Source organism: Scyliorhinus canicula, chromosome 3 (genome assembly GCF_902713615.1).
Source record: "Scyliorhinus canicula chromosome 3, sScyCan1.1, whole genome shotgun sequence".
In the NCBI taxonomy this organism is placed as follows: domain Eukaryota; kingdom Metazoa; phylum Chordata; class Chondrichthyes; order Carcharhiniformes; family Scyliorhinidae; genus Scyliorhinus; species Scyliorhinus canicula.
In genome coordinates, this window is record NC_052148.1 from 62530523 (window position 1) to 62553610 (window position 23088).

The window sequence follows — 23088 nt, forward strand, 5'->3', positions numbered from 1 at the left end:
TGGTCATGATAAATTGCCCTTATTGTCCAAAATTGCCCTTGGGTGGGGTTACGGGGATGGGGTAGAGGTAGGGTGCTCTTTCTTAGAGCTGGTGCAGACTCAATGGACCAAATGGCCTCCTTCTGCACTGTAAATTCTATGATTCTATAACTGTGGAAGTTTTATCCTCCTCAATACTGCTGCCTCGCTATCATCACTTCACCGCACATTCTTCATATTGATGCTGCACTACAAAAGTCTTGGATTGTACCTAGGTATCTCAATTAACAATAACATGGTGGCAACTGGAGTGAAATAGGCATTGTGGTTTGAGACGTGCAATTGGAACTTCCTGGCAATCAGTTTGGAGTGTTAAAGGATGTCATGTGGACATCAGTGGCACCTTGGGGCCTTGGTAAATTTGGAAGAGAACAGATCACTGATCCACTACCACCCGTTTGTGCAAACGCTAATCAAACCATGCCATATCTTTCATCCGTTAGTAACCTCTGATGGAAGTTCAGATTTTGTCAAGTAGATGGAGATTTTCATCAGCATGAAAGACCCACAACTCATGAATGCCGTAGGCAAGAATGAGTTGTCAGCTCTGCTCGAGTGAATTAAACCCAGTAATGTACCGCGACCAGGGCAATATTCTATTTATTATACATCTGTTACTGTTTAGATGTGGGAAAAGATAATAAAAAACAACCATTTAAGCTTAAAAAAAAAGGTAGGTGGAAGCTCGGAAGGCTTAATGGAAATCTTGTGGAGATTTAGAATGTTTTGATAGTTGTGTGGTGCACTTGCCGATGGCACCGGGCAGAGTACAGGCATAGTGCGATATCTTGACAGGTGTCCAAGATCATGTGGACTGCCGTCGTGAAACCTCACTTACAGGCTGCATTGGAAAGACACAAGATTTTATATTATTTGCCACAACAGCCGGACAGGCGCTGGAATGTGGCGACTAGGGGCTTTTCACAGTAACTTCATTGAAGCCTACTCGTGACAATAAGCGATTTTCATTTCAAGTGGAGGTTTAGAACTGTTGGGTGGAAATTTCCAAAATTGGTCAGCGGCAGGTGGCGAGGCTGTAAGGGGCAGTGTCAAGATTCCTGAATCTAGTTTGGAATTTTCCCATCACTATTTATGGGAGGCTGGCTTTCCTGCTGATGCACATTGGAAATGTTATTTGCATGCATTACCAGATCATGAACACTGCGACTGACTAGTGTTACATTCCGCCAATTCGGTACTGTGCCAGCAAGATAAGAAGTGTGCAGCAGTCTGCCCTCTGGTGTAACATACTAACCCTACCTGCAATAACACTGCTCCTATTTCTCACCAATGTCAGTGAGTCACCACACAATGGTGGGGGTTTATAGCGTTGACCTTAATTATTCCCTCGAACTCCAGGCAGGGATGTTCTGTGGCTCTCAGGTAGTGCTGTACTTGAAGGGGAGGTGGCAGCGCAGTGGTATTGGCACTGGACTAGTCACCCAGGGTAATGCTCTGGGGACCTGGGTTCAAAATTACACCAGGGCAGATGGTGGAATTTCAATCGAATTTAAAAAAAAAAAAAATCTAATGACCATGAAATTATTGATGGAACAATGTTTACTCATGTCCTTTAGCAAGGGTGGCACAGTAACTAGCACTGTTGCTTCACAGCACAGAAAGATGTGCTGGTAGATGAACTGGGCATTCTGAATTCTCCCTCTGAACAGATGCCGAAGTGTGGCGACTGGGGAATTTTCACAGGAACTTTAATGTAAGCCTCGTGACACTAATGAAGTGGATTATTAAATGACCCCTGACCCACAGCATGTGGTTGACTCATACCTTCAGGAATAGGCAATAAGTGCTGGCCCAGCAAGCAATACCCACATGAAAACAAAAATAGCCCAGCATTGCAACCGAGGGGGATAACAGGGAAAGGATGGAAACTTGAGGAAGAGCGTTCAGGGGGGGGGGGGGGGGTGTATGTGGGGAATGACAGTAGGCAGAGGACAAGAAAGTTGGAACCCAACATGGAAGATCAGAAGGGAGATACAAAAGGGGTGGATGGGAACCAAACTGCCTTCAGGTTGCATTAACGTGGAAGTTGTATCAGACAGGGTTCGTGAAAGGGAGGCAGCTGTTTTCAAATATTAGGAGGGTCTTGAACGTCATTATAGCACCGGCAGAAGGGAAGGAAACAGGTGGTGGCACTGGACACCAAGAAGGCGTTTCATCGGGTGGAATGGGGGTGGTGGAATGGGGGTACCTGATGGCAGTGCAACGGTTTGGGATTGGACCAAGATTTGTGAACCGAGTAAAGTTATTATACAAGGAGCGTGTCTGCACGAACAATATCAGTTCGAGATACTTGGCTCTCCACCGTGGGACGAGGCAGGGATGTCCTATGTCCCCCCTGCTGTTTGCACTTTCGATTGAGCCGTTGGCCATCACATTAAAAAGTTCAGGGGCATGGAAATGAATAGTGAGGGGGGGGGGGAAAATAGAGCAGGGGTGTCCTTGTATGCCGACGACTTGCTGTTGTACGTGTCGGAGCAGAGTGCGTCGATAGGAGGAATATTGGAGTTCCTGCAGGTATTTGGGGACAAGCTGAACTTGGACAAGAGTGAGTATTTTGTGGTGTCTCAACCGGGGGGGGGGGGTTCCATTCCGTAGGGCAGAGACTCACTTTAGGTATTTGGGGGTGTAGGTTGCCTGGGAGTGGGGAAGGCTTCGCAGATACAACATCACTAGTTTGGTGGAGAGAGTGAAAGCTGACCTGGTGAGGTGGTCTCCCTCTGTCACTGGCGGGTCGGGTGCAGGCGGTTAAAATGAATGTGTTGCCCCGATTTCTGTTTATTTTTCAATGCCTACCGATTTTCCTGCCAAAGTCTTTTTTCAGGGAGATTGAGGGAAGGATTACCTTGTTTATATGGGGAGGGAAGGTGGCCAGAGTGAGGAAGGTGCTGCTACAGAGGAGAAGGCAGGCAGGGGTTTAGGTCTTCCGAACCCGATGAAATACTACTGGGCGGTGAATGTGGAGAAGGTGCGGAGCTGGGTCAGAGGGGTTGATTCCCAGTGGGTCAGAATGGAGGAGAGTTCGTGCAGGGGGTCGGGGCTGAAGGCACTAGCAATGGCCCCGCTCCAGGGTAATACTCGGAGTCCGGTAGTAATAGCTTCATTGAAAATCTGGAGGCAGTTTCGCCAACACTTCAGGTTGGGGGCAGGGTCGAGGGAAATGCCGATCCGGGAGAACCACAGATTTGAGCCAGGGAGGTGGGACGGAAACGGGAAAAGAAGGGGATTAAGACTCAAAGATTTGTTTCCTCGGGGTCGATTTGCAGGATGGAGGGAGCTGGAAGCGAAGTATGGGCTGGAGCAGGGCGAAGTGTTTAGGTATGTGCAGGTTCGGGACTCTGCCAGGAAGGAGATACAGAGTTTCCCGGAGGAACCTGCTTCCACATTGCTGGAGGTGGTGCTGGCGGCAAGTGGACTGGAGAAGGGGACAGTGTCAGCGGTATACGGAGCTATGTTGGAAAAGGACAAGCCGCCACTGGAGGGGATCAAAGCAAAATGGGAGGAAGAATTGGGAGAGGTTATAGAGGAGGGGGTCTGGTGTGAGGTGCTCCGGAGAGTGAATGCCTCCACCTCATGAGGGGTTGGGGCTAATACAGCTGAAGGTGGTGTACAGGGCACACCTCACAAGAGCAGGGATGAGCCGATTCTTTGAAGGGGTAGAAGATGTGTGTGTGTGAACGTTGCAGGGGATGGGGCTAATCACATTCATATGTTTTGGTCCTGTCCAAAGCTTGGAGAGTACTGGAGAGGTGTTTAGGGTAATTTCTAAGGTGGTGCATGTGAAGCTGGACCCGGGTCCCCGGGAGGCCATATTCGGAGTGTCGGATCAGCCAGGGTTGGAAACGGGTGCGGAGGCAGATATCGTAACCTCCTTCGCCTCGTTGATCGCCCGAAGGCGGATCCTGCTGGGATGGAGAGCGACCTCTCCACCCTGTGCCCTGGCGTGGCGGGGGGGACCTGTTGGAATACTTGACCCTTGAGCAGGTTAAGTTCGAAACGAGGGGAAGCTCGGAGGGGTTCTACAAGTCATGGGCACAATTTATTATGCACTCTCAAGAACTGGATAACATCAAACATTAGTTGGGTGGGGGGGCTGTGTATGTTGAAGATGGCTATGGGTAATCCCCAATTCCTTTTTGTTTTCTTTTCTTTGTCATTTGTTTATGTTAACATGCGGGCTGATGTCTGGGCATGGTGGGAGGATGGGATCGTTGTTACTGTTATGGGGTTTGAGATATTTGTTGTTGGTTATAAATTCGGGAGTAAAATTGTGAAAAAAAAAGAGAATAAACATTTTTTTAAAACGTGGAAGTTGTGACCAATGGAGGGTGGAAGAGAGCGCGGTGGAAGAGAGCGCGGTGGAAGAGAGCGCGGTGGAAGAGAGCGCGGTGGAAGAGAGCGCGGTGGAAGAGAGCGCGGTGGAAGAGAGCGCGGTGGAAGAGAGCGCGGTGGAAGAGAGCGCGGTGGGTGCTCCTTGCATTTCCCACCAGTCCTCAGAGCGCGAGGGGATTGGGTGTTTACAAAGAGCACAGTGAAAGTCCTAGTGGGTATTTTAAAACTCGATTAAATTGCAATTGTTTTAGCAAGGGTAGGGACTTATTTAATTTTATATTCTTTTAAAATACAATAGTCTAAAGTTCTTAATTTAATCTGTTTAGTCATGACTGGAATGCACGATTCACAGCTGGATGTGGCAGGACTGCAGAGCTTAAATCCAATATGTTTGTTGTAGAATCGCTTAGCCCTATTACTTGCTGTTTGGCACACTAGTCTGGTGTTGTAGCTTCACCAGGTTGACACCTCATTCAGTATGCCTGATGTTGCTCCTGACACGCTCTCCTGCACTCTTCATTGAACCATGGTTGATCCACTGGCTTGGTGGCAATAGTAGAATGGGGGATATGCCAGGTCATTAGGCAGGATACAATTCTGCTGCTGCTGATGCCCAGTCTGGAGTTGCTAGATTGGTTTGAAAGTCTATCACATTTTAGGATGTTAGTAGTGCCATACACACTTGGAATCTCCAGTTGGAGTACCTGCAAGTCTCGAGTGTGTGTGTCATGGATAGCCCGTTTAGAGTTGGTCACAGCGGAAAGGGAATGGGTGACCACCAGGCTGTCCAAGAGAAACAGGCAGCTAGTTTAGAAGTCCCACTTACAAAAAAAGTTTTGCATTGTTAAGACTGATTTCTCAAGAGAGCATGGACAGAGGAGGAGAGAGGGGCAAAGAGGAAAAGAGCAATAGTAATAGGGGATTTTTAAATTTAGAGTACCCAATTATTTTTTCCAATTAAGGGGCAATTTAGCGTGGCCAATCCGCCTACCCTGCACATCTTTGGGTTGTGGGGGTGAAACCCGCGCAGACACTGGGAGAATGTGCAAACTCCACATGGACAGTGACCCAGGGCTGGGATTCGAACCCGGGTCCTCAGCGCCATAGGCAGCAATGCTAGCCACTGTGCTGCCCCAGTAATAGGGGATTTAATAGTCAGAACAGATATGGCTATCAGCATGGACGCAGGGTGGTGTGTTAAGGATGGCACGTTGCCTCCCTGGTGCCAGGATGTCACTGAAGCAGCTGCAGGGCACCCTGAAGGGTAATAAGGCAGAGGTCACAGTATATGTTGGTACCAATGACATAGATAGTAAGAGAGACGAGGTCATGCAACAAGAATTAAGGTAGTAGACTAAAAAGCAGGGCCTCTTGGGCTGTAATCTTTTATGGTCACAAATAGGCTTACATTAACACTGCAATGAAGTTACTCTGGATTACTCCCACATGCCAGTGAGTACAGAAATAGAATAGCGCAGATGAAAGCATGGCTTAAAGTTGGTGCAGGAGGGAAGGTAATTTCTGGACCACTGGGATAGTTTCTAGGGAAGGTGGGACCTGTATAAAACGGGACAATTTATATCCAAACCAGAGCAGGACTAGCATCCTTGCTGGTGGGGAGTCAGAGCAGGACTTGAACATCCTCGCTGGCAGGTTTGCTAGTGTTCTTGGGAGGAGTGAAGTAATTTGGTAGGGGGTTAGCAGAAGAAGAACATAGCATAACAAAATAAATAAAAAAATAAAAACAATCAGGTCAGAGGGAATACAACAGACAGCAGTACATTTCAAGAGAGTAAAACATGGATCGAAGGCCTGGACTTGTCAGGAATATTACAGGTAAAACAGGTGAGTTAAGGGTAAGGATTGACATGTGGAATGGAGCTATAGTAGCCATCATGGAGATGTTGGTGGGGGGGGGGGGGGGGGGGGGGGGAAAGAAGGAAAGAAAGAGAAGCAAATCAGAGGCATTAATGGAGTGTAGGATGGAGCTTAAGAAAGCAATTAGAAGAGCAAAGAGGGGATAGGACAAGAGTAGGGCCCATAAGTAATTGGTAGGGTGTTGACTGAATACTTCACATCTGCCTTCACCCAAAAAGAGATCGAGGTAGCTATGGAACTCAGGGAGGGAGGGAGAGCAAGCTGTCATAGGTAGTGACAGGATATTAGAGGTGTTGGCAGTAGACAAATCTGCAGGTCCAGATGATTTGTGCCTCAGGATGCTGTGGAGGAGATTGCTGGGACTTGGACAAATTTTTATTTCCCCTCGTTCCTCGGGGAAGGTAGGTGCCAGAGGACTGGAGAACAGCTAATGTGGTCCCACTATTCAAGAAAAGATTGTAGAGATAAGCCAGAGAACTAGATCAGCGAGTCCCACATCCGTGGTAGAGAAACTATTGGAGAACATTCTGAAGAGAATCCATCTCCACAGAGGCAAGGTTTGATCAAGAAAAGTCAGCGTGGCTTTGTCAGAGGGAGGTCATGCTGAACAAATTTGATTAATTTTTTGTGAGGTGGTGGTGACCAGATATCGAGATGAGGGGAGTGCACGTTATAGTTTACATGGGCCTTGACAAGATCCCACCTGGGAGACTCAAGAAGGCAAATGCACATGGGACACAGGGTAATCTGACAAGGTGGATCCAAAAATTGGCTTAGCTGTTGGAGACAGAGGGTGATGTCAGATGTGATTAGCACTGCTGCTTCAACACCAGGGACCAGGGTTTGATTCCTGGTTTGGGTCTGCATGTTCTGTGTCTTTGTCGGTTTCCTCCAGGTGCTCTGGTTTCCTCACACAAGCCCCAAAAGACATGCTTTTTAGGGGAATTGGACATTTCCCTCAAGTGCCAGAGTGTGGTGATCGTGGAGCGTGGTGACTAGGAGATTTCACAGCGACGTTATTGTAAGCGTACTTATGACACTAAAGATTATTATTAGTGATTGGAAGCCAATGTACAGTGGTGTACCAGAGGGATCTGTGCTTGGTCCCCTACTAGTAGTCATCATTGGGGGTGGGGGTAGGATCAGCAAGTTTGTAGGTGAAAGATTGGGTGGTTAACAGAGATTCTGTCCTTGGTTAGAATGGTCAAGTGGGCAGAAAAGTGGCAGAATGAATTTAACCGAGAAGTGAGAGGTGATGTTTAATTGGCAATTTAATGAATGGCCTGACATTGGGAACTTAGAAGAACAAAGGAACTTTGGTATATCGTCCGTGGATCTCTGAAGGCAGATTAATAGGGTGGTGAATGGCATATGAGATACTTGCTTTTATCATCAATTGAGGTACAGATCAAAGAATCAAACCAAGTGTGGTCACGTAGGGGTCGTATAGAACATTGGTGAGGCCACAGCTGAGTGCAAGTGCGCAATTCTGGTCATCCAATTATAAGAAGGATATGATATGATAGCACTGGAGGGAGATGCAGAGGTGATTCACCAGAATGTTGCCTGGGATGGAACACTTAAAAGTTATTAAAAAAAAAGAGGTTAGATAGGCTATTCACTGGAGCAGAGAAGACCGAGGAGTGTCCTTATCGAGGTGTCCAAGATCAAGGGGCATGGACAAGGAGCAGCTGTTCACCCTGCAAGGGGACACAAGACTTGAAATGAAATGAAAAATGAAATGAAAAGAAAAAGAAAAAGAAAAATCACTTGTCACGAGTAGGCTTCAATGAAGTTACTGTGAAAAGCCCCTAGTCGCCACATTCCGGCACCTGTCCGGGGAGGCTGGTACGGGAATCGAACCGCGCTGCTGGCCTGCTTTAAAAGCCAGCGATTTAGCCCAGTGAGCTAAACCAGCCTCTTCCGGACTATACCAGACTTCTTCCACCCAGAGGGTGGTGATGCACTGCCTGGGAGGGTGGTGAAGGCACCTGGCCCGATATGCCAAGGGCTGGCAAATAAAATGCTGGCAAATGGAATTGGACAAGTAGATCAGGTGTCTTTCATGCATTGGTGCAGACTCAATGGGCTGAAGGGCCTCTGCTGCACTGTATTATTCAGTGATTGAGGGGATGCATGGAGACTCTGGAATGTGGTGAGGGGATGGATTAGTGTGGCAGAGAGAGATGGTTATATAAAAACTTAAGAGGCGGGGGAGGCATGGGGGTATTGTCACTGGACTAGTAACCAGAGAGCCAGGGTAGTTATCTGGGTGATACCCAGGTTTCAATCCCACCACGGTCGGTGATTTAAACTCATTACCAAGGGGCACGTTAGCATGGCCACTTCAACTAACCTCTTTGACGGTGGGACGAAACCCATGTAGACATGGGGAACTGCTCCAGACAGTCGCCCAAGGCTGGAATTGAACCCAGTCCCTCAAGGCATAAACCTTGGACTGAGGGGAGGAGAATTTCTTCACCCAGTGTGGTAAATCTGTAGAATTCACTGCCACAGAAAGCAAGTATCAGAGGCCAATGTAGTGTCATTTCAAAAAGGAATTAGATATAGCTCTGAGGCTAAAGAAATATGGGGGGTGGGAGCTATGATAATAATGAATGGTGGAACAGGCACCAAGGGCTGAATGGTCTCCTTTTGCTTCTATTTTCTACGCACGAATGCCCGGAAATTGTCAGCAAGACACTCCGTTGCATTCAACTGCTAAAGGAATGAAACTGGACAGACCATGACCTAGCCAAACTGGACAGACCACTGGCATGACCTAGCTCAGTTGATCGTGCAATGTCCTCTTTACTAACATTGGGAGCACACAGTCATATCATTCCTGGGTATATCCTGTCTCACTGGCAAGACAGAAGCCAGCAGAGGGATACAGGTCAGGAGGAGAGTTGCCCCTGGACCCCATGTAGCCTTGTGGCTCCAGTTAAACGTTGTTCTTTGGTACAGAAAAGATTTACCAGGATGTTGTCTGGTGTGGAGGGCATCAACTATGACAAGAGGTTGGAGAAACTTGGTTTGTTCTCACTAGAATGATGGAGGTCAAAGAGCGACCCGATAAAAGTCTACAAAATTCAGAGGCATGGACAGAGTGGATAGTCAGAAGCTTTTCCCCCCCCCAGGGTGGAAGAGTCAATTACTAGGGAACAATTAAGGTGCGAGGGGGCAAGGTTTAAAAGGAGATGTACGAGATAAGTTTTTATTTTTATATACAGAGGGTAGTGGGAGCCTGGAACTTGCTGTTAGGGAAGGTAGTGGAAGCAGATACGATTGATCGTGACTTTTAAGGAATAATAATAACAATAACAATACAAGTAGGCATACATTAACACTGCAATAAAGTGACTGTGAAAATCCCCTAGTCGCCACACTCCAGCACCTGTTCGGGTAAACAAAGGGAGCATGCAGAATGTCCAATTCATCTAACAAGCACATCTTTCGCAACTTGCAGGAGGAAGCTGGAATACCCGGAGGAAACCTGGGACCTTGGTGCTGAGGGGGTTTTAGTGCAGACGGGCAGCATGGTCACTGCAGGCTTGAAGGGCCTGGTACTGTGCTGTAATTTTCATGGTTCCTATTTTGGCAAGGAAATCTCTTGCCCATCACCCCGTATTGTCCACCATCAGCTGATGGAATCAGTACGCAGGTTGAGCACCGACAACTCAACAACCAGGAAAACTATACACAGTTACCCACAGATCCGACCAAGGAACACATCCGCCAACTCAGACTGATCAAGACCTTCAGAGCACCCTACGTGCTCTCATCCCACGTACTCCTCGCATTGGTGATCTCTACTGCCTCCCAAAAATACACAAGGCCAACACACCAGGCAATGGGACCCTGTGGGAGAACCTCTCTGGAAGGTACGCCCAGCTTCTGTCGCAGCTGATGGACTTCCTACAGAAACTCAGCACCCATAGACCAGTTGAACTAGGAACATTCCTCATCACAATGGACATCTCGGCACTCTATACCAGCATCCCCCATGACGATGGCATTGCTGCAACAGCCTCAGTACTCACACCGATAACTGCCAATCTCCAGGTGCAATTCTGCAACTCATCCACTTCATTCTGGATCACAATGTCTTCACCTTCGACAACAAGTTCTTCATCCAGACGCACGGAACAGCCATGGGGACCAAAATCACACCTCAGTACGCCAACACCTTCACGCACAAGTCTGAAACAGACCTCACAGCACAGGACCATCAACCGACATTATACACCAGATACAGGAGGTGACTTTTTTGCCTTTGGACCCAAGGCAAAGAATTACAGAAATGACTACACAATGACATCAACAAGTTCCATCCCACAATCAGACTCACCATGAACTACTCTCCAAAATCAGTTGCATTCTTGGACACACTCGTCTCCATCAAGGACGGTCACCTCAGTACTTTGCTATACCGCACGCCCACAGATAACCTCACGATGCTCCTCTTCTCCAGCTTCTACCCTAAACACATTAAAGAAGCCATCCCCCATGGACAAGCCCTCCGTATACACAGGATCTGCTCAGATGAGGAGGGGCGTAACAGACATCTACAGACGCCGAAGGATACCCTCGTACGAACGGGACATGGCGCTCGATTCATCGATCAACAGCTCCAATACGCCACAGCAAAAAACTACACCGACCTCCGCAGAAGACAAACACAGGACACAACCGACAGAGTGCCCTTTGTCGTCCAGTACTTCCACAGAGCGGAGAAACTACGACATCATCTTTGCAGCCTCAACACGTTATCGATGAAGATGAACATCTTGCCAAGGTCATCGCCACACTGCCATTACTTGCCTTCAAACAAACCATTGTTTGCAGCAAACTAACCAGCCTTCAGAACAGCGACCACGATGCAATCTCTGCAAGACGTGCCAGAACATTGACACGGATACTACCACTACATGCGAGAACACCACCCACCAGGTACGCGGTACATACTCGTGCAACTTGGCCAACGTTGTCTACCTCATACGCTGCAGGAAAGTATGTCCCGAAGCGTGATACATTGGCGAGACCATGCAGACCCTGCGACAACTAATGAATGGATATCGCGCAACAATCTCCAGGCAGGAATGTTCCCTTCCAGTCGGGGAACACTTCAGCAGTCAAGGGCATTCAGCCTTTGATCTCCGGGTATGCGTTCTTCAAGGCAGCCTTCAGGATGCGCGACAACGCAGAACAGAAACTTATAGACAAGTTCTGCACACACGAGTGCGGCCTCAACCGGGACCTGGGATTCATGTTGCATTACATTCATCACCCACCATCTGGCCTGGGCCATGCCGAGCCACCCTGACAACACCAGGGTGGTGTTGCCTGCCTCCAGAATGTGCCGCCAAGCCAACAAGGCAGCCACCATCACACCAGTCCTCTGGTTGGTCTGATACCCCAAATACGGCAACTAATGGGCGGGGCTCCAAATCCACATCCATAATTGCCAAAGTGGTTTTAAAAGGCCCAGAAACTCACCAACTTTGGGGCAGGACCAGAACATGTGCATGGTTTGCAGGCCCTCCGAGCACCAGTCAGTTGAAACAAACTCCTCCTGGCCTCGGAGAGATGTGCCCTGAACACCACCTGGAGTTGATGTAGCAGTAAGTCACCCTGCAGAGATACTCATGCCACATTTCCTCCTCCAAAATGGGACCCTGCTCCTCTAACCTAGCCTTCAGTTCACTGAAACCTGCTCTTCCCCCATGATCCCTCCATACAACTGCTCACCAGACCCAGTTGTGCACCCATTTCTCTGCCCCCCACCCCACTCCTTCAGTTCCTCCCAGTCAGCAAACCATTCCTCCAAAAAAATACCCTCAGCTGCTCCTTACCTTTCCACCCCAAACGTGGCATCCAGTTTTCCCAGTTGAACAAACGGTTAACATAAATAAGTAGTGGGTTAGCACAATCTTATCTTACAACTGAAGACAAATATATTCAAGGGATAGTCAAGAGTTTTCAGTACCAAGCAATTTCAATTTGTGCAATTTTACTTGTTGTTCCGTACATTTGTTCCCTAAATTTCTATAACTAATAAATGATGTGTAAACTTCCCTCCCTCAGCAACAAAACAGAATGCGCCAAGCTGCAGTCACTCCACCCACATCCCTCTATAATTGGGTGACATGGTAGCACAGTAGTTACCACTGTTGCGGTTCAATTCGCGGCCCTGGTCACCGCCTGTGTGGAGTCTGCACATTCTCCCAGTGGATTCCTCCCACAGTGCAAAGATGTGCAGGTTGGGTGGATTGGCTATGCTAAATTGCCCTCATGTCCAAGAAGGTTGGGTGGGGTTGCTGGGATGAGGGTAGAGGTATGGGCTTGGGTTGGGTACAAGGGCCAGTGCGGACCCGATAGGCCCAGAGTGGCCTCCTTCTGCACTGTAGGTTCTATGAGCAAGGCGAGCGAATTGGCCACGCTAAATTGCCCCTCATGGAAAAAAAAAAAGAATTGGTTATTCATTTGGGGTTAATCGTTGCGGATTGGCCCGAGGAGAGCCAGCCTGAGGAGAGCTTCATGCCGATAAAAATGGCAAGTCCCACCCCCAACATTTTACAGGGTCATGTAAAAAAAAAAAAGGGATGGATTGAGGGGGTCAGTTACAAAAGTACAGTTGCCTCAAGTCTAATCTAATTTTTCAGAAGTAGTGAGAATGTAACTTCTGCACACTTACAAATAGCCGAATAGTGGTGCACAGGGATGGAGTAAGGAAAGCCAGTATAGGATTTGTAAAAGACCAAATCATAGGCTGAATATTATATGGGACAGTGTTCCCATCACCCGAACAAAAAAAAAATAAATAAATAAAGTTGAAAGCATGCCCACCTGCACTTGACCAGCTATTGAACAAGCTGCTGGCCTCCTACCCCCACTCGAGGAAAAACCATTTAAGCCAATAAAATGGCCAGGTACCCTCAGCTTGTGCTGAGATTGCAGGTAGGGGCATCCTCAGAAAGGAGAGCTCGAGGATGCCACCATCGACCCTTCACAGTTGTCACCCACCCTCCACCAGCATATCAGACACCTTGGTGGGCAACACTAGTTATCAGGCTTCTGGGGCACACAATCTGGTGAGCACCACAACGCTAATGCACATCAGGTGGAGGCAGTATTAGAACGGCCCACACCAAGAAAGCAGTCAGAGGTCTGCTGGATCCCAGCCTGATGCACTGGGCTTTCCTGGAGTGGATGGAGATGTTAGAAGGGGTCAGCAACACACCAGCAGGTCCATAGCCGATTGGAGGAGTCCCCGTCAATAAGTGGCACTGAAGTAAACCCTGCTTGGGTGGCAACTGCAGTGGAGAGCATGGTGCACAATGTTGGCACCATTTGGTGTTGTCCAAGGCAAGGTGCAGTCGGTGACCAACCAGTGGCTCAGGGCCTTGGCAGAATGTCCAATTGGTTGGGGGACATGACGCAGTACCAGGCTGACCTTTATGATGTGCTGCAAGACATAGCCCAGCATAAAAGCAAATTACTGCGGATGCTGGAATCTGAAACAAAAGAGAGAGTGCTGGAAAATCTCAGCAGGTCTGGCATTTCGGTCTCCATTTCCAGCAACAGACTATCCACTACAAGCCCACCTGACTCCCACAGCTATCTGGACTACAGCTCTTCGCACCCGATACCCTGTAAGGATTCCATCCCTTTCTCTCAACTCCTTCACCTCTGTCGCATTTGTTCCGATGATGCCACTTTCCAAAATGGTGCTTCGAAAATGTGTTCCTTCTTCATCAACCATGATTTTCCACCTACAGTTGTTGACAGGGTCCTCAGTGTGCAGTCAATCTCCCGCGCCACTACCCTCGCTCCCTCCCAGAACAAGGATAGAATCCCCTCGTTCTCACATTTCATCCCACCAGCCCCTGTATGCAAAGCATAATCCTCCAACATTTTCCCCAACTCCAGCATGATGCCACATCAAACACATCTTCTCTTCACTCCCTCAGTCAGTATTCCACAGAGACCGTTTCCTCCGAAACAATCTAGTCCACTCCTCCACCATACCTAGTGTGGTGACTCATAATAGCATAATTCACACTGTTATCACACATGTTGTACCATGCCACTGTAAGCTCGGCACACGAGCAGTTGCGCGGCTCTGCCCCTAGGGGGAGGTGTACTGGGAATGTACGGAAATTTGTACTGGGCTCCGCTGTGACTCCTCCCCCCCCTACTCGTTGTATAAAGCTTGGCAGTCGGAGCCTGCCTGCCAGTTCATCTAGAGTTCATCTTGTCACAGGCAGGCTCTGTTGTAAGACGATTAAAACCACTGTTCACTTCTAACCACATGTCACATGAATCGATGGTCTCATCACCTAGTACCTCATCACCCATGACACCTTCCCATGCAATCGAAGGTGGTGTAAAACCTGCCCCTTTACCCCTTCCATGCTGGGATACAAGGTATGGTTCCAGCTATTGCTCAACTAGTCAGAGACTGCTCTCCAATTTTGGCACAATTCCCAAGACTTTGTAGGTAGAGCTGGGTTGCCATAGTCGTTCTGGTGCTGGGTGGTTGGTCCAGTTTCCATTTCTTTGTAGCGGCTCAATGACTTGCTAGGCCATTTAGAGGGAATCAAAGAGTGAACCACTTTTAAATTCAACCATCTGCTGTGGTGAGATTCGAATTGGGGTCCCCAGAGCATTGCTGAGTATCTGGATTACTAGATAAGTGATAATACCACTTCACCAGTGTCATCACCACCAGGCTCTCAGAACTTAATGACTCAAAATGACTGCCAACTGAATCTCCACATTGGTGAATCACCGCGATGTATCCAGGTAGAAATGCTCATTAGCTTTCCCAACAGACAGTTCAGATATACGGTTTACAAAACCAATATTCCTCAACTCCCACTTCTATCCAGCATCAGCACAGATGAGATGCAAAGAAACTTGTATCTTCTTTCCAGTCCACTCTTGCCAATACCCTCAAGCCACTATAGGCAGAAAAGAAAGTCACATGACTCCATTCCTCTTAGAATATGGGGCCGGGCCAGGGGGTTTGCACCACGCCGCCGGTCCTCCAGAGAGCAAAGAATCTGCATCATTGGCGCCAGCCGGGGGCCGCTGTCGGCCCCCCCCCCCCCACGCGGGCGATTCTCGGCCCGGGATGGGCAGAGTGGCCACGCTAAAAAAGCCGAGTCCAACGGCACCGTCCACACATACTCTTACCTGGCAGGACCTCTGCATGGATGCACCTGGGGGCAGCCACCGCTGTGGCCTGGCCCGTGATCGGGGCCGACTGATCAGTGGGCCTGCCTCTGGGCTGGAGGCCTCTTTCCACGCCGGCCCCTGTAGCCCTACGCCAAGTTGCGTCGGGGCCGGTGTGGAGAAGGGAGCAACTGCGCAAAAGCCAGCCCCACTGATGCCAGGGATTGACAGCGGGAGTCACTCCAGTGTCGTGCTGGCCCCCTGTAGGAGTCAGAATTGCTGCTCTGAGGCCATCGAGAAATGCGACAGCATTTACGATGGCGTCAATACTTAGCCTCAGGATCAGAGAATCCTGCCCACAGAAGCCATTCGACGCATCAAGTCCATACCTACCCTGAGCACCCTGTCCAGGCCCACTCCCCATTCCAAAATTAGCTGGAACATTTAAAAAAAATATATAATACTGATGAACCTTACATGGCATATAGCTCAAGGAGTCATTATAGTAACAAAATACTGTTGTTTGATTAAATATTACAAAATCAATAGTTATGGTATTTTGCATTCCTGTGAATACTGCACCACACTAAGTGCAGCGGGCGGACTGTATACAGAGACTGGGAATGCTTCAGGTTGACATCTTGGCCACTATTGAGCTTTCAGAGCTGGCAGATTTTAACACGGACTTGCCTGAAAAAACAACATGGCCTCCTCAAAGGTAATCTAGAAGGATTTGAAAGCTAGCTAGCATTTTCTCTGATGTCCAGTTTATTTCACTTGTCACACAAAGTAAAGTACATAGACTCCAACCTGGAAGCGGCTCCAACCTGGAAGCACTTAGTCACTTCTGGGTTTGCGATAGTGTGAGTGCACATCAGTTGTTCATCATACCACCAAGTGTATCAATCAACCTATAACCACATGATGAACATCAGACAGTCAATGTGCATCTGAACAAAGAAATATCTATTTCCATGCAGCATTTAACTCAAAACTGCTTGTTTAATATGAAGAGTGTTCAGAAAACCCCAATCAGCAATGTTGGTTTTTGAGATCTGGTCATCCTACATAGGGAAGTAGCCTTTCACTTTTTAGTGCTTCAAAAGTGTGATCAACAGCTGGATTAAGTTATTATACCAGGGAGGGTTGAAGGCCAGGGTACGAAACTTAAGAAAAGGGTAGATGTTTAACAAGAGGGAAGTGCGGTTGGTTGAGTAAGCGGAACATATCTTTCACTGTAAAACAGTGCATCCATGGCATGTTTTAAGTACGAATTTGGTTTTAATAATACCTTCCACCTTGTGCCAAAACCCATACCCCAGTCACTAGAACAGGAGCTGACTGACTTCCAATAAACAATTACATTGATACTGCCATCTTAAATTTATTCCTGTATTGCCATCTTAAATTTATTCCTGTACCAGAAGAGAGAATTCCACCTTCATTCTGTCCAGACTGAAACCCGCTGATTAATGACCAAGTAATAAATAGGTTCTTCTGATCCACAGAATGGAGGAATGTATTGGAGTCTGAGACCTAATGAAGGAAGTCAAATAACCTGCTATTAAACAGAATTAAGCATTAGAGCTATGGTCCTAGTCCTCACGATGATTGTACAAGAGGAAATATTAATGTTTAATCCACTAAAGTGCACAATTCAGTTTGAGTTTCTTTTTTTAAAAAAAAGAAAAAAACTGATCTAACATAGAACAGTACAGCACAATACTTCAGCCCATGATGTTGTGCCGACCATTTATCCTAATCCAAGATCAACCTAACCTACACCCTTTCAATCCACTACTGTCCATGTACCTGGCCACGAGTTGCTTAAATGTCCCTAATGATTCAGACTCCACCACCTTTGCTGGCAGTGCACTCCACGCACCTACCACTCGCTGTGTAAAGAACCTACCTCTGACACCTATACCTATTGCCGTACCTCGTGATAGCCATTTCCATGCTGGGGAAAGTCTCTGGCTATCCACGCCTCTCATCACCTTGTACACTTCTATCAAGTTACCTCTCTTCCTTCTTTGCTCCAGCAAGAAGCCCTAGCTCCCCCAACCTTCTTCATAAGACATGCCCTCGTCCAGGCAGCATCCTCTCCAAAGCAGCCACATTCTTCCTATAATGAGGCAACCAGAACTGGACACAATATTCCAAGTGTGGTCGAACCAGGGTTTTATAAAGCTGCAGTAAAGCCTTGCAACTCTTATCCCCCTGTTAATGAAAGCCAATACACCATATGCCTTCTTAACAACCCCATCAAGCTGGGTGAGGGATCTATGTATGTGGACCCCAAGATCCCACTGTTCCTCCATCCCTATATTTAGCATTCAAATTCAGCCTTCCAAAATGAATCACTTCACATTTATCTAGATTGAACACCACCTGCCACTTCTCAGCCCAGCTCAACATCCTGTTATCATTCAGGAAAGACTGGTGGTCTGGAGACTACAGGGTAATATTCTGGAGACCGAGGTGGAATCCTGCCATGGCAGATGGTGGTAATAAAATCTAATCTTAGGGCAGCACGGTGGTTAGCATTGCTGCCTCATGGCACGGAGGTCCCAAGTTCGATCCCAGCTCTGGGTCACTGTGTGTGGAGTGGAGTTTGCACATTCTCCCTGTGTATGCATGGGTTTCACTCTCAAAACCCAAAAGATGTGCAGTGTAGGTGGATTGGCCATGCTAAATTGCAAAGAATGAATTGGGTACTCTAAATTTATTTTAAAAAATAAAATCTAATCTGTAATTAAAAATCCAACGGAAACCATGAAACCACTGTCACTAAAATAAAAACAGCTAGTTTACTAATGTCCTTCAGGGAGGCAATCAGCAGTCTTCACTTCTGACCTACACATGATTACAGATCCACAGCAATCCACTAGAGTTGAAAAGGTAAACAAACCAGGAGCACCCAGCAGTGGAAATTACAATCGCAAACCCAACCCTGACGTCACTGTAAAGTCCTTCTTGCTAACATCTGGGGGCTTGGGCAAAAATTGTGTGTGTTATCTCAAGCCTAGTTAAGCAACAGCCGGTCAGACATGCTCATGGAATCATACCTCCCCGATAACATCCCAGGCTCCACCATCACCCAGCAGAAGTGGCTGCACAGGGCATATACAGTTGGGAGGGTGTTGCCCTGTTCCAACAATAGACTCGAGACCCTATGAAGTTTCATAGCTTCAGGTCAAACATGGGCAAGGAAACCTCATGCTGATTATCACATTGTTCACTGTCAGCTGATGAATGTTAAAATACACTCAAGCATGGGAGGGTGGCAAGGGCAGAGAATGTAGGATTAGGAACACCTCTGACCGAGACACAGGGACATCTAGCAGCTGTGTCTGGACAGGTGGCGAGGGAACCCGGGGGTGTGGAACAACAAGACCTCACCAACCTGCCTGAAGGTTGCCAGTATCAGGAGGATTGCATCAGTTAAATGACCAGTATCAGGAGGAGAAGGAGTGACCACAGTTGTCCTTTGTGTGACACTACTGGATAGATCTACATGTATGAAATGCTGTGGGCCATCAGCAGTACCACTGTACTCTGCCACAATCTGTAACTTCATGCCCAGTATATCCCCCACTCACCATTACCACCAAGCCAGGGGATCAACCCTGGTTCAATTGAAGAGTGCAGGGGAGAATTTCAGCTGCAGCATTAGGCATACCCAAAAATGTGGGGTTAACCTGAAGCTACAACACTGGACTACTTGCGTGTCAACCATCAGCAGCAAGTGATGGACAGAGCCAAGTAATCTTATGATAGCAGATCAGATATCACAGTCCTGCCATATCCAGTCCCCCAGCATTATTTGGGTTGCACGGTGGTAGTGGTTAGTACTGCTGCCTTGCAGCCAAGGATCCGGTTAGATTCCAACTTTGGGTGACTGGAATTTACATGTTCTCCCCATGGACTCTCACACAGTCCAAAGATGTGCCGGTTAGGTGGAGTTTTCCTCTTTTGTCCGAAGGTTAGGTGGGGTTTTGGGGATAGGGCAGGAGTGTGGGTCTAGGGAGGGTGCAGATTTGATGGGTCAAATGACCCCCTTCTACATTGTAAGAATTATATATGATCCTAGATACCAGCCTTCAGCCAATTTGATTCAGCCCATGCAATAATGGCTGAAGGCATTGGATGCTGCAAAGGAAGACTTGTGCTTCAGAACTTGCTGTGCCTCTAGCCAAGTGGTTTCAGCACAGCTACACTGTGTGGAAAACTGCCTAGGTGTCCTGTCCACACACAAAGCACGACAAATCCAATCTTCCAATTACCACCCTATCAGTTTACTTTTGGAAGAGGCCATCCACAATATCAAGCAGGAACTCCGCAATAACTGTTCACGGACATTCAGTTTGGGTGCTATGAGGGTCACTCAGCTCATTTACAGCCATGGGCCAAAGATAAATTGATGAACTGCATGTAGTGAGACAGCGTAACTAACTTGATATCAAGGCACCATTTGACCAAGAATGGCATCAAAGAGCCCCAACAAAAACTGGAGTCAGTTGGTATTAGGGGGAAATTGACTGGTGGAAATCATACCTAGAGAAGAAAAAAAGTGGTTGCGGTGTCAGAGGTCAATCTCAGCGCCTGTGGGCGGCAGTGATTAGTACTTCTGCCTCAAGGTGCTGAGGACCCGGGCCACTGTGTGGAATTTGCATATTCTCCCCATGTTTGCGTGGGTCTGACCGCCACAACTCAAGAAAAAGGTGTGCAGGACAGGCAACACTAAATTTCCCCTCAAATTGGGTACTCAGAAATTTATTATATAAAACAAAACATCTCAGCTCCAGGACATTACTACAAAGTTCTCAGGGTTGTGTCAGAGCCAAAATCTTCAGCTGCTTCCTTCCATCCAACAGAAGGTCAGATGTTCGCTGGTGATTTCACAATGTTCAGCTGAATCCACAAACCAGCAGCAGGATCTGAACAACATCTAGGCTCGTGCTGACAAGCGACAAGTTACATTCATGTCACAAAGGGCCAGGCAATGAGCATCTCCAATAAGAGGTGTAGCCATCTGGGATGGCCACTTACAAAGGGAAATATGGCCACTTGCAAAGAATCGCAGGAAATATGGCCAATGCAGGATCCAGACGAACTCAGAGCTTAAGTGGATATTTGCCACTAGATAACCAGACACGATCGAAACCCCCAGCCACGATCGAAACCCCCAGCCAATTTGCATTCTAATGGCCGATTTCCCCAGAACAAAGACTTATACTCAGGTATCAGATACAGATACACTCTCGGTGCCACTCCCTTTACCCAGGAAGCCCAAACAGCCAAGGTCAACAACCGATCAGTACACGCCTAGCCATCAAGGCATCCAACCCTTTATTGGCTAAAATCAAAGGCAGTAATCGAATTATTGGGTCCAAAGACAAGGACCGCCCAAAAGAGCGCACCCCTGAAGGATAAAAAAAGAGACACTACCATATGTTCAGTAGCTATTGAACCCAGCGCCCGGCACTCTTGGCCCAGGCTTGTGCCTAAAACCTATTGCAGCACCGTGACCAGAAGCAAGTTCAAGACCAACGATCGCTACCAGACAGATGAGCCCAGCAGAAACAAAGTCACTTCTCCAGACCCAGCCACGCAAGATCCGAACAAAGGCCTTGTTCCTCTGCATAAAGCCAGGTGCATGAAGTTAAGTACAGGTGGTTGTAGTGGAAGGTGTAATTTAGCTTGTCGTGTTTTATGTTGCATGTCGAAGTAATTCTTGTGTGTAAATAAACTCTCATTGAACTTGAACTAACTAACTGGTTGTTTGGTCTTTGATAGATATCCAATAAAACCTTGTGGTGGTCTCATTTGACACCTGGCAACTCTGAAAAGCCTCTCCTGCCATCATGGATTAAACCACCTCTCTTACCGGTGGGATTGGCGGCGCGGGGCAATCTGGCTCCCGGGGGGGGGGGGGGGGGGGGGGGGGGGTACGGTGGCGTGGCCCACGATCAGGGCTCACTGATCGGCGGGCAGGCCTGTGCTGTGGGGGCACTGTTTCTTCTGCTTTCGCCATGGCGGAGGTGGAAGAGACCCCCTCCCCTGCGCCGGTATGACGTCAGCGGCCACTGCGCTCCGGCGCATGCATGGATTTACACCGGCCAAGTCCTTTCAACCCCAGCTGGCGTGGCGCCAAAGGCCGTTCACGCCAGCCAGCAGAGTGGGAACCACTCCGGCGCAGGCCTAGCCCCTCAACGCGGAGGATTCCGCACCTTTGGGGCGGCCCGATGCCGGAGTGGTTTATGCCACCCCAACACACGGGACCCCCCCGCCCTGCCGGGTAGGGGAGAATCCCGGCCAAGATGTTTGACAGGGTCGACAAGACGTGGCTTCTCCAGGCTCGATCTGGAACACAAGGACAGTCCTATCACAATTAGGACGAAAGAATGAATTTCTGTGTTTCTATCTTAGAATCTCCTGCCCCAGAGGGTTGTTGATATTGTCTAGGCTCACTTCCGGTGGCAGATGTGGATGAGGAGAGCAGTCTCACATGAGGTGGTTATTGCCTGGGGATTTGTTTTTTGAACCCTTCTGCCTGATCAGGTGACATTTGAGTGCTACAGTGAGAGTTTGGTGACTGAGGGAGTGCTGAGCTTGTGGCATTTGAGTGCTACAGTGAGAGTTTGGTGACTGAGGGAGTGCTGAGCTTGTGGCATTTGAGTGCTACAGTGAGAGTTTGGTGACTGAGGGAGTTAGGTGAGGAGGGAGTAAGGTGCTCCTTACATTTCATTTCCTATATTTATCAAAGAGTGTGAAGGGAGCCAGGAGTTTAGAGTACAGCTGACGGGAAGCAGAGTCGGAGGGCGGAGGTCCAGTTGGTCCACAGGGCAGCTAATTCTGTAAAGTAAGAGGGGATGGAGGCTAGGGCAGTTGCATGCTCCTCCTGTAGGATGTGGGTGGTGAGGGAAACCACTGGTGTCCCCGCTGACTATTCCTGCGGGAAGTGCACCCAGCTCCTCAGAGACCGTGTTAAGGTACTGGAGCTGGAGGAACTTCGGATCATCCGGGAGGCAGAGGGGGTTATCGAGAAGAGTTACAGGGATGTAGCCACACCAAAGGTACTGGACAAGAGTAGCTGGGTTACAGTCAGGGGAAAGAAAACTGACAGGCAGAGTGCAGGGATCCCTCATGGCCGTTCCCCTTCAAAACAAGTATACCGTTTTGGATGCTGTTGGGGGGGGGGGGATGACCTACCGGGGGAAGGCCCCAGCGGCCAGGTCTCTGGCACCGAGTCTGGCTCTGGGGCTCAGAAGGGAAGGGGGGAGCATAGAAAAGCAATAGTAATGGGAAATTCAATGGTTATGGGAATAGATAGGAGATTCTGTGGTCGCGAGCGAGACTCCCGAAAGGTATGTTGCCTCCCGGGTGCCAGGGATGTCTCAGATTGTGTCTTCAGGATCCTGAAGGGGGAGGGTGAGCAGCCAGAAGTAGTGGTGCACATTGGTACCAACGATGTAGGTAGGAAAAAGGGTGTGGAGGTAAACAAACAAGTTTAGGGAGTTAGGCTGGAAGTTAAAGGCCAGGACAGAGAGTTGTCGCCTCTGGTTTGTTGCCGATGCCATGTGATAGCGAGGCTAGGAATAGGGAGAGAGTGCAGTTGAACATGTGGCTGCAGGAATG

The 23088-nt window shown here is 48.3% G+C and overlaps 1 protein-coding gene across 3 annotated transcripts in view; it reads right to left on the reverse strand.

The window, feature by feature from the left end:
* The window catches only part of LOC119962696 (ciliary neurotrophic factor receptor subunit alpha-like), a 359277-nt gene that overhangs the window by 322540 nt on the left and 13649 nt on the right, over positions 1-23088 (reverse strand). Inside the window, exon 2 of one of the 3 annotated variants that reach the window (XM_038790628.1) lies at positions 16258-16358. The exons of the other annotated variants lie outside the window; for them this stretch is intronic. Coding sequence (XP_038646556.1) covers positions 16258-16322 — 65 coding nt within the window. The 5' untranslated portion in view covers positions 16323-16358. The remainder of the gene's footprint in view (positions 1-16257; positions 16359-23088) is intronic. 3 annotated transcript variants of the gene reach the window in all.